Here is a 16,924-nt window from a genome sequence, read left to right on the forward strand (position 1 = left end):
TTTGGAGGAATTATTCATTTGGAGACAGCAGAAAATGGAGAGTTAGGGGTACACAGTAACTAGACTTTGGATAGACTTTGGATACTTAAACGCTAAATGTTACTCTTCATTTTAAATGCTTAATGAATTGGAGAGAGGAAATTAATAATTGCTTTGAGAACCTCAGCTCTCACTTTTACCGGTACTCCTTTTCCTCAGAATCCCTGAGAAAATATCCCAGGCAACATAGTCTCTCTGGAAATTAGCTTCTTACTCTGGTCTCCTCATTTTCACTTGTAGCTTCTAAGGATATAATGTGCCTCCAGTGGATGAATAATGGCTCTTACATGACATGAGGAGGACATTATTCTCTTCCAGGCAGCAGATAATACATCTCTAAGAAGAGAGTTGCTCAGCTAGTATTTCATACACTTAGTTAACTATAGCATAATTTTATTTACTCAGAAATTCCACCTAATTCATCTGAACTTGGAGCATTTCCTTGGAAAAACCCTTTCTTACTGCCTGGAAGAGGTATCCCTGTGCCAAAAGGATGGCGTTGGGAAGTTCTAGCATAAATTCTTCCTCCTTCCTTCTCACGGGATTTTCTGGCCTGGAGCAGCAATATCCTTGGATCTCCATTCCCTTCTCCACTATCTACGCCATGGTGCTTTTGGGCAACTGCCTGGTGCTGCATGTGATCCGGACTGAGCCGAGCCTGCACCAGCCCATGTTCTACTTCCTGGCCATGCTGGCCCTCACCGACCTGTGCATGGGGCTGTCCACAGTGCACACGGTGCTGGGCATCCTGTGGGGGTTCATTCGAGAAATCAGCCTGGATTCGTGCATTGCCCAGTCCTACTTCATCCATGGTCTTTCCTTCATGGAGTCCTCTGTCCTCCTTACTATGGCCTTTGATAGGTATGTCGCCATTTGCAATCCACTGCGGTATTCCTCCATTCTGACTAATTCCAGGATTTTCAAAATCGGGCTCATCATAGTGGGTAGGAGTTTCTTCTTTATTACACCCCCCATCATCAATCTGAAATTTTTCCATTACTGTCATTCCCATAGCCTCTCTCACTCGTTCTGCCTACACCAGGACCTTCTGCGTCTGGCTTGCTCAGACATCAGGTTTAATAGCTACTATGCCCTGATGTTGGTCATTCTCACGCTGTTGTTGGATGCTGTTCTCATCCTTTACTCCTATGTCCTGATTCTTAGGGCAGTCCTGGCAATTGCCTCTCAGGAGGAGCAGCACAAATTATTTCAGACCTGCATCTCCCACCTGTGTGCTGTTCTCGTGTTCTATATCCCTATCATTAGCTTAACAATGGTGCACCGTTTTGGCAAGCATCTCTCACCTGTGATCCATGTACTTATGGGCAACATCTACATCCTTTTCCCACCTCTGATGAACCCCATCATCTACAGTGTCAAGACCCAGCAGATTCGGAGCAGAATGCTCAGACTCTTTTCTCTGGAAATGTGTAGCAATGCCTAAGGCTTTTGAAGAATAAAACAGCAGCCTTAATTAACACACAGTATGTAATACCAAAAATGAATTTTGTTTTAGTTAAGTAGTCCAGAGTCTAGGATTCTTGATTTTAAACACATTTAAACATACATATTTTGGTATGTAATACCAAAAATGAATTTTGTTTTAGTTAAGTAGTCCAGAGTCTAGGATTCTTGATTTTAAACACATTTAAACATAAACATAGAATCACCTATGAACAAATGCTATTTTAGCTTATGTTTGGTTGTAAATCATCTTTGGGGTGGAGTTGGGAGACTCCCTTTGAAACATTCCAGAAATTTTCTACCAACCATGGATTTATGTAAAATGAGATATTATATGTTCTTGCCACAAGTATATCCAAGAGATGATAAAACTAGTTCATGTGCCCAAAATGGAAATCAAGCACTTTCTTTGCATCGAAACAAGGCTAGATTCAAATCCTAGGTTTTATAGTTACAAGGGTGGATGACTGCACATTATTTATTTCTCAGATTATGTTAACTAATCTTCAAATGGGGAAAGTGGGGATCCATGGGTGGCTCAGCAGTTTGGCGCCTGCCTTTGGCTCAGGGTGCGATACTAGAGTCCCGGGATCGAACCGCGTCCGGCTCCTGGTATGGAGCCCACTTCTCCCTCTGCCTGTCTCTCTGCCTCTCTCTCTCTCTCTGTCTATCATGAATAAATAAATAAATAAATCTTGAAAAAAAATGGGGAAAGTGCCCATCTCTTGGGGATCTTGTGATAGGCATATATGGACCAGAATCTTCCAGTAGGGTTTTACTAACATGATGGAGATATTCTCTAATATAGGGTAATAGGGACCAACATATAAGAAGAGCTATGTATAGCTATTGAACACTTGAAATGTACATAGTGTAACTGGGCTCATGCCTCTATAATTCATGTTAAATATGATTAATTTATATTTAAATGTTAAAAGGACATTGTCTCCGCCAATGCAGTGGCTGCTGTATTGGACAGCGCAATATAGATTATAAAGACAAACTCTAATAGAATTTGATTTTGATTTCAATTTTCACCATGTCAACTTTAAATTGGAATCCTCACTTGTTATATTTTACATGTAAACTCCTTTGTCATTGGGCCAGAAGTAGATTGTGCTGTAAACTCTGATTTTAAATCTGAAGTGGGGAATATTCTGAGTAGATGAAATTTTATGCTTATGATTGAGCTTTATGAACTTTATCTTTATTGATTCTGAGTCAAAAAAATATCAACAGATTCCCTTCTGAGTAATTTAGAAAATTTAGTTCAGGATCCCTGGGTGGCGCAGCGGTTTAGCACCTGACTTTAGCCCAGGGCGCGATAATGGAGACCCGGGATCGAATCCCACGTCGGGCTCTTGGTGCATGGAGCCTGCTTCTCCCTCTGCCTGTGTCTCTGCCTCTCTCTTTCTGTGTGACTATCATAAATAAATAAATAAAAATTAAAAAAAAATTTAGTTCATTAACAAAAGAATGGAAGCAAGAACGAAATCAGGTATCTGTGCTGAGATACAGGGGGAAAATGGTTTAAGATTCCCATAATCTTGCATACCTGAGGAAAAAATGTTAAGTAATGCTCAACAGATGACTGCATCAGAGCAATTTCACATCATGAAGCAACAATTTAATATTAATAGGTAAAACCTAAACCTTTGTATTTTAAATTAGCCTTTGAAACTCTGTGTTTTTATCTTTCCCTCCTTTTTAGTGTTTCACTCAATTAAGTAATCAGTGTAGAAAGCAGAAGTATAGGCTACTCTCCAACAGCTTTAAAGTGTGGAAATAGTTCCTAGACAGAACAAAGTATCTTGGAACATGCATTTGACAAGAGTCCTATGACCCAATTTCAGCATGAAAACAGCAGTTAGCTGCTGAATCTTTGGATATTCTGTTGTTTCTCACAGACCATGTCTAGGCACGTGTCTCTCAGCTTCCCTTCAATATCTTGACACCGCAGCATCACCTCTCCTCAGCACTGACTCAATCTTGCTGAAGCAGGGGCCTCTGGGGTAGCCGGACATGTCCTGCCCTGGCCAGGCATGCTGGGAGTACTGCCATGAGCTTATGTTGTGGTAAGGGAATAGCACCATATGTAACACACCCGAGTCCTCTTTTGGAGAGTCCTGTATTCCACGGTGAATGGGAGGGTTCACTTGAGGACTTGGTGCTCATACAGATGCTCTGAGTGGCTGTACCTCACATTATGACAATTTGTAGAATATGACCAAAAGAGTTGGAAGGAAGGGCTATGAAATGGACGTGAAAATACCTGGTACACTCTCAGAAACCACAGGTGGTTTCAGAACTGTGCAATTGTACTATGATGAGGAGACTTGTGAAGAACTTCAGAATGTTTGAAACTGCGTGAACCAGTGGAAGGATGTCCAAGGAAGGCAAATGTGTGAAGGAAGCAAGCTGATGAAAATACATCTTCTGATTACTGGGTTTTACATGGAAACAAACAGGCGGGAGAGTTGGTCTTATAAAGGCCTTTTACCTGAAGCACCATCATAAAGTCAAATAAAGCCAATCTTAGGGAGGAAGGGAGATTTTAGAGTTATCCTTCCTGGTCCTGAAGTTGAGAATTGGCAGCCATACCTTAGGTTTGGGAGCACTGTCTGACACTTTGTAACCTTTTTAGAAACAAGACAAAGATATTCTTCCATGACTTCTGGAAAGCCAACTTGTAAGGAAAAGAAACTTCTTATCCAAGAATTAGACAGTCTCTGAGAGCTGTTGTCAATGAGGTGGCCTAAAGAGTTAGTAGGAACTAACAATCTGATGGTAGTTGCCCAGATATCATGCTAAGCCTTCAAGGCTGCCATACAGCATGGATGGAAACCACTATCGAATTTTTGGAAGCATGTGTTCTCTTGGTGTAGACTTTGTTACACGTCAACTGTCATGTCCTTGTACGCTACTTCCTTAACTGAGGCCAACCTAAAAGGAGAGAGCTAAAGAATATTAGACGGGGTGAGTTGAGCAAAACAGGATGTGGGAAAACAGAGTCATTGCTCTGTTGGTGTTCACTTTGTTCTGACTTCAGAAAGCTATGGTCCAGAATGAGAGAGATTTGTGATCCTCAGAAGTGAGGGAACACATTTTTAGTGGAAATAACCCCACCCTGGTAATAGTCCAGAGGCCGATGCTCTTACTGTACACTATATGTCCTTATTTCCTTAGATGTAACAGAACTCTACTTTTCAATCAACTTAGAAGGTTTTCTACCTTAGGCTGTTTCTCTGGTCCCTAGACTATTTGTGACCACCACCTCAAAAAGGGAGAATCAGCTAGAGGAATGGATAGAGACCTCCTGGTGAGGCAATGAAAACAAGCCCACTATCCAGGATCACTCTCTTAGAAATTTAAAAATAATACCAACCCACTCTAAATTCCCTTTGCAGTGAATACTGGTGTCCTAGAGCTTTTCTACTGAACGTGTGGCTTCTAGTCCTGCAGCCTCAGCTCAATCTGGGAGTTTGGAAAAAACTTATATTCTTGAGCTTAGTCCAGTCCTACTGAAACAGAATCTGTATTCCAATTGGGGATGCTGGCGCTGTTCTTTTTCTTGGTCAGAGTGTCGGCTATAGGTTTCTGCAAATTTCGTGGTAATTAACCAAGATAATCTTTGTGTACCTTCCTGTGTTCACTTAATAATAGAATATGAATTTAAGGAATGTAATTATGAAATAGGATGTGTAAATTTACAGGTAAACTCAGCAGATTGAATGTTATGTTTTTATTTCTGCTACTTTCTGAAGTTCACTAAAACCATGGTGCCCACGAGACAGTGTGAAATGTTACCAATGTATGTGTAAACAAATTGTATAAATATGGAAGATTAAGATATCCCCAAAAGGCAGAATGGGTTACATAAATCTGAAATCTTGGTGCCTGCAGAAGGGGATACCCGTGAGGTAAAAAATGATCTGTGTATATCAACTCTAGAAAAACACAGCAATTTCATCCAAGGCAGTGGTGAGAGGTGGCAGTGAGAATGGTACAAAAGGTGAGTTTGTGTGTAAGGCTTCCTAACTGAAGTGTCCAGAAAAGATCTATTTCAATTCCTGCAAAACGCTTGGTCTCTATAATGACAGAATCAAATATGACCCAGATAAAAGGGCATTGGGTACAAAGATGATAGGAATGAGGGGTCATATAAGAGAGAGGGATTGTGTAAAATAATTCATTTTGAATGTTGAAGCCCATAGACACTTGTCTACATTCTCCTTGTAAAATAGGAGCACGCTGATACTCTCTAGGGAACCAAGTTTGAGATGATTCTCCATTGAACTGTCTCAAAAGAAAAGAGTAACAGGTACTGACATTTGAGTATTTACTCACTGACTTGTGTAGTCTCCTTCCTATGGAACCTACAATGTCATGGACCAGGTAACATATCCCAGTATGTCCATGGAAGTCCCTGCTACATTCATGGTCCCTCATCATGACATATGAATGGACAACCAAATCTACACCAGGGATGAGATCAAATCCAGATATGGAAAAGTCACATATCAAAAGTTAATTTATGAAAAGAAAATTACCTGAATTGAGCAGAGCTTCTTCAGAGTAGAATATAAAACTTAAAGAGAAAAAACCACAATCCCTATTTAATACTCCTAATGACATACTCCGTCATAATAGATACTTGAGAGAAGATTAGAACACCCTTAATAAGACATAATTAGACAACACAAAAGATTATTTATGAATTAAGCAACAATGTGAGAGATTAAAGAAAAACCAATAGAACTCTCAGGAAATAGTGTTAAGAAAGTAGAACAAAAATTTAAATGTTATATTGGGGTGTGTGGGGGCAGGAGAAGAAAAAGAGGATCAATCCGACAACAACAACACATCACTAGTACATGTCCTAGGAAGTCAGGGAATATAAAAATTTAGGCAGAATATTAGGATTAGAAATGTATTAGAGTTTTATACAAGATTTTTTCCCAGAACAAAAGGACACAATTCCACATTGATACTACACCCTGAGGACCCAGAAGAGAAAATAAAAAAGAATATAATTTCATAGTAAGTTAAGAAAATGAAAAGAAATCCATAGACCAGAGGAAATCATTACAACATACTGTTCATCAAAGGATCTGTATCCAAAGTATACAAGGAACGTTTTAATTCAAAAACAAGGAAATAAACAAGTCTGTTAAATATTGAGCAAATGATCTAAAAAGATATTTCCCTCCAAGAGGACTGGTCAATACCAATAAGCACGTGAAAAATATATTTTTAATTAAAAAAATTTATTGGAGTTTAATTTGCCAACATATAGCATAACACCTAGTTCTCATCCAGCCAAGTGCCCCCCTCATTGCCCATCACCCAGTCATCCCAACCCCCCGCCCACCTCCCCTTCCACTACCCCTTGTTCATTTCCCAGACTTAACTGTCTCTCATGTTTTGCACCCTCACTGATATTTTCACTCATTTTATCTTTGACTTATTTCACTCAGCTAATACCCTCCAGGTCCATCCATGTTGAAGCAAATGGTGGGTATTTGTCGTTTCTAATGGCTGAGTAATATTCCATTGTATACATAAACCTCAGCTTTTTTTATCCGTTCATCTTTCGATGGACAGTGAGGCTCCTTCCACAGTTTGGCTATTGTGGACATTGCTGCTAGAAACATCGGGGTGCAGGTGTCCCGGCGTTTCATTGCATCTGAATCTTTTGGGTAAATCCCTAACAGTGCAATTGCTGGGTCGTAGGGCAGGTCTATTTTTAACTCTTTGAGGAACCTCCACACAGTTTTCCAGAGTGGCTGCACCAGTTCACATTCCCACCAACAGTGTAAGAGGGTTCCCTTTTCTCCGCATCCTCTCCAACATTTGTTGTTTCCTGCCTTGTTAATTTTCCCCATTCTCACTGGTGTGAGGTGGTATCTCATTGTGGTTTTGATTTGTATTTCCCTGGTGGCAAGTGATGCGGAGTTTTTCTCATGTGCTTGTTGGCCATGTCTATGTCTTCCTCTGCGAAATTTCTGTCCATGTGTTTTGCCCATTTCATGATTGGATTGTTTGTTTCTTTGCTGCTGAGTTTAATAAGTTCTTTACAGATCTTGGATACTAGCCCTTTATCTGATACATCATTTGTAAATATCCTCTCCCATTTTGTAGGTTGTCTTTGAGTTTTGTTGACTCTTTCTTTTGCTGTGCAAATGCTTCTTATCTTGATGAAGTTCCAATAGCTCATTTTTGCTTTTGTTTCTTTGCCTTCATGGATGTATCTTGCAAGAAGTTGCTGTGGTCAAGTTCAAAAACGGTGTTTCCTGTGTTTTCCTCTAGGATTTTGATGGAATCCTCTCTCACATTTAGATCTAAAAGGGATTGACTCCTTAATTTCTTTCTTCAGTCTCATTGCTAGTGTATAGAAATGCCACTGATTTCTGGGCATTGATTTTGTATCCTGCCACACTGCCAAATTGCTGTATGAGTTCTAGCAATGTTGGGGTGGAGACTTTTGGGTTTTCTACATACCATGTATCATACCATCTGTGGAGAGGGAGAGTTTTACATCTTTGCCAATTTGAATGCCTTCTATTTCTTTTTGTTGCCTGATTGATGAGGCTAGGACTTGTAGTATGATGTTGAATAGCAGTGGTGAGAGTGGACATCCCTGTCTTGTTCCTGATCTTAGGGGAAAGGCTCCCAGTGTTTTTTTTCCACTGAGAATGATATTTGCTGTGGGATTTTCGTAGATGGCTTCTTTTTTCTTAAAAATTTATTTTTTATTGGTGTTCAATTTGCCAACATATAGAATAACACCCAGTGCTCATCCTGTCAAGTGCCCACTTTGGTGCCCATCGTAGATGGCTTTTAAGATGCTGAGGAATGTTCCCTCTATCCCTACACTCTGAAGAGTTTTGATCAGGACGGATGCTGTATTTTGTCAAATGCTTTCTCTGCTTTGTCAAATGTTTTCTCTGTGAAAAAGATGTTTAATACCATTTGTCATTACCAAATGGCAGAGTAAAACAACGAGACAGCACTACACACCTATTAGAATGGCTAAAACCTAAAACACCGACAATGCCAAATTCTGCTGAGGATGTAGTCATAGGCATTTCATTCATTGCTGGTGAAAAGCCAAACTAGTACAGCCTCTCTGGAGGAGAGTCTTGTAGTTTCTCACAGGATCAAACATACTCTTATCATATGGTCATTCGTTCCAGGCATTTTATCCAATGATATGAAGACTTAATGTCCACACAAAGACATGCACCTGAATCTTTATTTCAGATTTCTTTGCAATTGCCCCAAATTGGAAGCATTTAAGATGAATGGATAAAAAAACTGGTATCTCTGTAAAATGTAACATTACCCTTTGATTAAAGAGAGAGAGAGAAAGAGAGAGAGAGAGCTATCAATCTATGAAAAGACATGGAAGAACCTTAAATGCATATTTTTAAGTGAAAGAAGTTGTCCTGACAAGGCTGAATATTTATATGATTTCAAAGACCTGACCTCTGGAAAGGGCAAAACTATAGTAATAGAATAAAAATCAGTGTAGCCAGGGGTCCAGGAAGAGGGAGAGATACATGAATAGGTGGGGAACAGGGAATTTTAGGCTAGTGAAGGTTTCTGTAGGATACTCTGATGCTGGGTATATGACATTATCTATAGGTAACCTCTAGTTTTATAAAGTTCACCTTATGGCAGTTAGCTGTCATGAAAGACCTACATTAGTCCTCTTTTTGGTACTTGAAAGAAATCTCAAGAATATTTCAACTTTACAAAAAAGGTGAAAATCAAAACTAGCTTTTAGTGTGTGTTTTGCATTCAGCCATCACAGGAGCAGTGAGAGCAGCCCCACCAAGGTCCTTCCCCATGAAGCACACTCAACATCACGGTATCAAAACCCCACAGTATTGATACTGTGTCTTTGAGCACCTATGCTCTATCCTGATTGATTTTGCGCATCTGTCAGCAAGATATGTCCTGAAGTATCAGAAAACCCAATAGAAGGTACTTTGGGGGTCTGGAAATGCCCAAAATCCTTCATGGGTTTTTTTGTTGTTGTTGATGTTGTTGTTGTTAATAGCGTCTTTACTTTGTTTCATTTCATTTTGGCTCAGAAAATATTTTATAGGAACTCTCTACTTTTGGACACCAGGGAGAAAACATGTTCTCACCAGACACAGGATTGTAGACAGCGCGATCCCCATATGTAAACGGTCAACTTTGGTGAGTAATAATGCATCAATACTTCATCAAATGGGAATGAAAAGGACACAGGAGTAGCTTGGAGCTGAAAGTGAATAAGTGAGTAAACCAAAAGCCAAAACCAAAGGAGTGGAAAACAGAATGGTCCTGCTAATTTCCACAAGAATGCCGGAATCTAGAAGATATCATAAAATCCCTTCAAAAGGTTAAGGGAAGGTACTGGACTCCTGATGATAATGGTAGTCACTTCCATCTCAATATATCTACAGATTTCTTTCTCTCCCTCAACCTATGAAGTACAACAAGAGGACGAGACATAACTATCCATATTTCCATGTCTAGGGACATACAAAATCTCAAACTTTGAGAGTCAGCTCCAGAACTACATCTGAAAAAGACTGTTTAGGGAAATAAGGTTGAGCAGCAGTATTTTACTGTTACTGAAACATTGAAAACACCACATCTACCAACACAAATGCCAAAAAAGAGTCCATTCCATGGTGTAAAATAGTGAGAATAGGTCTGAGGGCTTTTGAAGGAGACATTCCTTAAGTGGCGTTTTAAAGGAAGAGTTGAAAGGGCAGGAAAAGAAACTTGAAAGCAAACTTGAGAAGCTGTTGCTTTTGTGTCAGGAAACACAATGACAAAACCGGTGTGAGTTAGGGGCACATGGTTGGCACTGTCAGTTAAGCTTCTGAATCTTGATTGTCAGCTGAACTCTGCTCTCCGTGTCCTGAGATGGAACCCTGAGTCGGGCTCTGCGCTCAGCAGATCAGCTTGAGATTCTCTTTCTTTCCCTTCCTCTCTATCCCACCCCTCCTTGGGCACTCCTTTTCCCTTCTCTCTCTCTCTCTCTCTCTCTCCCTCTCTCTCTCTTTCTCATATATTATATAATATATATATATTTTTTAAAGAAACAGAGATCAGTTAAAATAGAGGACAAATTATAAAACAAAGCTAAAATTAAGATTATACTTATAACCTTTGCAGAAAACCCAGACAATCCCAATGCATGTAGAGAATGGTTACTAGGAATGAGAAAGTTCAAAAAGAAACAGAGACAGAAAAAGAAAACCTCATGCAGAGAACATATATATCCAAATAAAAAATATCTATAGGAGCTAATGGCGTTTCTGGATCCATCTGATGCTAATTCTACCATACGACCAATGGAAGAGAGAGAAGGCCAAGGAGTCTTAAATTTTTGAAGTAAGTAAGATGACAACTTCAAGGTTTTAGGAAACTTCTAAGAAGCAAACAATGCTTTCACTTGTGACATTGAGCCTCTGCATTTGCTGATGCCTCCAAGGGAACAAGACATGACTACACTAGCAGGGGTCTCTGCCTCTCAATGGAGACCTGGATGTTTAACGGCAAGTGTGTGCTGATCTGGGTGTGTTAGAGTGCTGGGCAGAGGGAAACCTGCACGTGTGGCACGTGGAGAGAATGTGGGGGCACTTCTCCCCTAAGCCAGGTCGGGGCCCTCTTCTTCCATGAATCAGTAAAGTTCAGTACTCTGGGGACTGAAGATCTAGGGCCTGAGAGATCCCTAAAGGAGGTATAAATAGCTACCCATTTCCTCTTTGTGTGTGTGTGTTTTGAAAAGATTTTATGTATCCACTTAAAGGAGAGAGAGAGAGAGAGAGAGAGAGAGAGAGAGAGAGAACAAGCAGTGGGAGGATCAGAGGGAGAAGGACAAGCCAGATTCTGCACACAGTGCTGAGCCTGACGTGGTGCTCCATTTCATGATGCTGAGATCATAGGGCCTGAGTGAAAATCAAGGGTAAGAGACTCAATGGATTGATCCACCCCCAGGTGGCCCATCCTATTTTTGCTTTGAACATCATCTGCCTTTTACTTTTTCCATTTCAATGAGTTAAATATCTCCAGGGTCCTAGAAAAGATAGGTAAGTAAGCTGACTTTTGCTCAGCAAAGACGTAGAAAAGGACATCAGGGAAAAAAAGGAAAGGGAAGGAAAGGAAGAAAATCTTAGGAAACCGAAGGAGCTACTCAGTCTTCCTAGAACTTGATCATCCCACATTTCTCTCAGCCCTGACCCCTGATGTGTGGTGTGTGGCTGTAATTGGACTGCAGGGGTGACTGTAGTGGCTCTTTGGGCTCTTTAACGAAATGAGTCATCTGCAAAGAGCACAAATATTTTTTCCTTTAAGAATATATTTATGCAGTGGTTGTTTTTCTTTACTACGTGTCTCTGAATATTGGGCATTGGGGCAATGAATTTCTATTCCAGATCCAGTAATAAGAATAAGGCTCAGGAGTTACACAAGTCTAGTAGTTAAAGACCATGTATAGGTGTGTACACATCAATCCATGCATGCATTTTTCCTTAGATTTCCTTGATATTCACCATTTAGCAGGTGCTGGGCTCAGCACAGAGGAAGAAGCTTAGAGATTTGGACTCCTCTCCCTACGTGACAAAGTTGCTACCCTGGTGATCGGGCAAAAATAAAACTCCATTTCTAAGCCCACTGAGTTCAGCATGCTGAGCTGCCTGAATTTTATAAAATGAGGAGGACAGATTTGGGGTGAAAATTACAGTTGATACCATGTGCCTAGTGTGGGAAAGTGATTTTACAGTTTAGAATATATAACCCTCAAATGATCATCCCATCAGATCTTTCCTTAAGGTAGTACATAATTCTTGAAAGATGTTACACTAAAATGTTGAGATGCATAATTCTCTGGATCTCCTTTGATTACATAAGCTAATTGTCTAAACATTTAACATACAAGTACAATTAATTGTTGGAAATTTATTTTAAAAGGCATTGCAGGGTTTCAGAGAGTGAGAGAAAAGATACATTTGGCAGTATGCTTGTTCCAGACCTTAGCCAGAACCATGTACGTTTGTCAAGTACAGCTAAGGGGAGGGGTTGTAGAGTGAAAAGTGTTAAGTGCCAAGGCCTGTGTGTATACTCTAAAGCAGTTCAATATCTGTCCAGTGGGTCCTAAGCCTAAAGTCCAAAACATTGAACTTACTTCAAAGTAACAATGTTTTTTATCTTAGTGATGGTAATTTTGGAAGTGCCCTAATTTCATATGTTGCCTGGATAAAAATGTGTCTGATTTAGTAGCAACCATCCTAAAATTGTAACTTCAAAACTGGCTCACATCTGTCATTGATGTTTATTTTTGGGTATTTTACAGAAGAAAACTAAGCTTCAAATCAAGTAAGATTTAATGGAAATGTAGTCAGAATATGACATACTCAGCATGTACATCTAATCTGTGGGTCCCAATCTGTCTCTATAGCCACACATACCGCCTCTGTGCATATAGTCATGGTTCAGTCAGACTAGGCCATTAGGAATATTGTAAAGAAATTCTTCAGTGAGCTCCGGAGCTGTAGGTTAGAGAGCTGCATGTGATACTGCTCGCCAAGAGGAAATCAAGTAAAATAAACCAGATCACTGGTGTCCCAAAGGATCAGGAGAATATCTATAAATTGGTTTGATTTCTCTTCTACCTCCTTTTCTGTGCTTTTCATCATTCATGTAGACTCCTCCCTCCCCCATCTCTGATGTCCTTATGAAGCCCCGCTTACTCTACAACCCCTCCCCATAACTGTACTTGACTTACATACATGATTCTGGTTCAGGTCTGGATCAAGTATACTGCCAAACATATCTTTTCTCTCACTCTCTGAAACCCTGCAATCCATTTTAAAATAAATTTCCAACAATTAATTCTAACTGTATGTTAAATGTTTAGACAATTAGCTTATGTAATCAAAGGAGATCCAGACTTATGCATCTCAACATTTTAGTGTAACACCTTAAAGAATTAAGTACCAACTTAAGGAAAGGTCTAATGGGATGATCATTTGAGGGTTATATATTCTAAACTGTAATTTAATACATGGGGTCCAAATGACAGTAGAAAACAAACTAATGGTTGCCATAGGGATGGGGGGATGGAAGATGGATAAGATGAGTGAAAGGGAGTGGAAGGGAGAAGCTTTCCTTTTTGGAATTATTAGTCCCAGGAATAAAAGGCAAGTATAGGGAATAGCGTCAGTGGAATTATAATGGCGTTGCATGGTGGCATATGAGATGTATCCATCTGGCGAATATAACATAACATATAGACTTGTCCAATCATGGTGTGGTCCTCTTGAAACTAATGCAACCGTGTACATAAATTCTTCAATAGAAACAAGAAAAACAAAAATGGAATCCAAATATTTCAATAATATGAAATGAAGTGCCAGATTATTGAACGTTTAATGAAAAAAGTCAAAGTGGTCAGATTATACTGTGCAGTGATCCTGACACCTTGCAAACAAGAGGTAAATAGGTTAACATCCCTTGAGTCCATGTTCCTCTTCAGCAAATGCATTGAGCGCTTTTATTGAAGAATGGGGACTGAGGGAGGATGGAAGCCACTCGTTATCCACTTCTTTCCTATTCATGCCTATACCCTCGTTTGTATGTGTGTGTTCATATGGACACACCCCCTCACACACACATCCCACTCACATGTTGTATCTCCTAGTCTGTTTTTCACCCAACAGCTCTCCTGATTTTATGCACATTCTTTTGGAACTCTAGAAAAAGAGCAAACAGTAAATTACTCACCCTCCCTTTTAGTGAAGGACAGTGGATGCCTACTTCAATGTGATACATTAGTATTTGCTGCTGTGTGGGGAGTTGGAAATAATAAATATGTAGTCCAATTTTCAATCAATGACCCAAAAGGGAGAGAATGTTTTTCCTCACCACATGCAGGACATATCCATTTAAGAATCTAACTGAGCTCGATATTGCATAAACTTTAGGTTTTTAATGTTCAGCCTATAATTTTAAGAAACATGTTGATTAGCAGACGAGAATCAGTTAATTCATCTGTGGCTCCTCAATGCCCAGCATAGGCCTTAGCATCATTTCTATGGTCAACCAATGCTCAAGAGAGCCTCTGTGTATACATGGTCTGAAATCTATCTTGGTAAAACCGAATTCCCTCCCTCTTTAATAAGCAGTATGATCAATTTCACAGGTATCTATGTTACTCAGGGGTAGGATCAGAGAAAATTTCGATGACGTGTTTTTGTATGGGCAACATTCGATGGTGGTTAAGATCAGAGCTTTCACCTTTTCACTCTTTGGCTCTAATGGGACCTAAGTCAGGAAGCTGAAAGTCTGTGAGATTCTTTTTTTTCATCTGTGGGAATAAGAATGATATTCACGTCAAGGATTATTGTTCAAGTCTTTCAACAGGCTATTGTGAAGATTTAATGAGTTTAAATTTTGGGAGTGCTAGACATATATTAAGCACTTATCAAATGGTAACTATTTTTTTCAAGAGATGTTTTAATATTTCCATGTAATGAGTCAGAGTGCAATTTTAGGCTGGTTTATACACCTCACTGTCATTCCACAGAGAAGAACATATTGGGGAAGAAATTCTGATCCTACATCAACCAGTGGTGCTCTTCAATTCTCAGTCTGCCCTGTGGTTTGTATTCAAGGTACTAGGTCCTGAATATGCTGCAGGAGATGGCCCCTTTCTCTTACAACCACACCAATACCCAGGGTATGTGGTATGTCCTGATTGGAATCCCAGGGCTGGAAGATTCTCACCCCTGGATCTCCATCCCTATCTGTTCCATGTACGTGCTGGCTGTCATAGGCAACAGCTTCTTGATCTTCCTGATTGTGACTGAGCGCAGTCTCCACGAGCCCATGTATTTTTTCCTCTCCATGCTGGCCTCGGCAGATGTGCTGCTCTCCACAGCCACGGCCCCCAAGATGCTGGCCATCTTCTGGTTCCAGTCCATGGATATATCCTTTGGTAGCTGTGTATCCCAGATGTTCTTCATACATTTCATCTTTGTGGCAGAATCTGCTATTCTCCTGGCCATGGCATTTGACCGCTATGTGGCCATCTGTCACCCCCTGAGATACACCACCATCTTAACCTCCTCAGCCACTGGGAAGATTGGCATAGCAGCTGTGGTCAGGAGCTTTATCATCTGCCTTCCATTCATCTTCCTGGTTTACCGACTTGGGTACTGTGGGAGAAACATCATTCCGCACTCCTACTGTGAGCACATGGGCATTGCCAGATTGGCATGTGACAGTATCAAGGTCAACATCATCTATGGCCTGACTGTGGCCCTATTGTCTACAGGACTGGATATTGTGTTCATCATTATGTCGTACACCATGATCCTTTGCACAGTGTTTCAGATACCTTCCTGGGCTGCCAGATTCAAGGCCCTCAACACATGTGCTTCCCACATCTGTGTCATCCTTATGTTCTATGCCCCAGCATTCTTTTCATTTTTTGCCCATCGTTTTGGGGGTAAAACCATCCCTCACCACATCCACATCCTGGTAGCCAATCTCTATGTGGTTGTTCCCCCTATGCTAAACCCCATCATTTATGGGGTGAAGACCAAACAGATTCAAGACCGAGTGATGTTGCTTTTCTCCTTCATCAGCACTTGTTGTTAAAATGAAGGTTGATGCTAAACGCTGCATATTTCTGAATTAAACACATACACACACACACAGACACATACACACACAGAATATTTGAATGAGGAATAAGAATCATTGAAATCTATAAAGAATCCCCAACACATTTAAAAGGACAGTAAATGCCAAAGTTACCAGTGTATTTTCAGAAAGCACTTAAGAACATTGAAAAACTAATGATATTCCTAATTCTCCTAGACCTGCTATTTTCTTGCATTGTACCTTATTTCTAAGCAAACATAAGATATCTCTGAGAAAAGAAGAATGCATTTTAGAATTGAACTAGGATGGAAATTTCTTGGGTATAGCTGGGATTTGAGAATGGTGAGTTTGTGAGATTTTGCACAGACATTTGAAATTCTGCTGAAATATAAAACTCTCCCACTGCAATCAGTAAACAATTGCCTTGTAGCATGAGGACACTTAACCATATTTATTTTTATCAGCACCTTTTTCTTAAATAGAAATGTGAGTTCTAAAATGATATATTTTCTCTCTCACTGACATAATGTCTCCTATATGGCATAAACACAGAATATACGTTACTGAAGGAACAGATAATATTGAATTAAAACAAATAATAAATTAAATGAACCCATCTGAGACCATGCAGACAACTTAAAAGTTAATACTTTTTTCCCCTATAAATTAGCAGCTTCAGGCCCAAATCACCAAGGAAGTATCCTGTTATCAACAGAGACTTCATTGAGGGAGGGACTAAAAGATTAAAAAT

The 16,924-nt window shown here is 39.9% G+C and overlaps 2 protein-coding genes across 2 annotated transcripts; both read left to right on the forward strand.

Annotated features, from left to right (window-relative positions):
• The first annotated feature begins 532 nt into the window (after positions 1 to 532).
• Positions 533 to 1,483, forward strand: LOC129504873 (olfactory receptor 51V1). The gene has a single exon (XM_055317751.1). The coding sequence runs from the start codon at positions 533 to 535 to the stop codon at positions 1,481 to 1,483; it is 951 nt and encodes a 316-aa protein (XP_055173726.1).
• A 9,061-nt stretch (positions 1,484 to 10,544) lies between these two features.
• On the forward strand, positions 10,545 to 16,167 carry LOC129505072 (olfactory receptor 52Z1P-like). Its single transcript, XM_055318003.1, has 2 exons — positions 10,545 to 10,566; positions 15,257 to 16,167. Exon 2 carries the CDS (start codon positions 15,319 to 15,321, stop codon positions 16,165 to 16,167), a length of 849 nt encoding a protein of 282 aa, XP_055173978.1. The 5' UTR covers positions 10,545 to 10,566; positions 15,257 to 15,318.
• Positions 16,168 to 16,924: the final 757 nt, after the last annotated feature.

Source organism: Nyctereutes procyonoides, unplaced genomic scaffold (genome assembly GCF_905146905.1).
Source record: "Nyctereutes procyonoides isolate TBG_1078 unplaced genomic scaffold, NYPRO_anot_genome, whole genome shotgun sequence".
In the NCBI taxonomy this organism is placed as follows: Eukaryota; Metazoa; Chordata; class Mammalia; order Carnivora; family Canidae; genus Nyctereutes; species Nyctereutes procyonoides.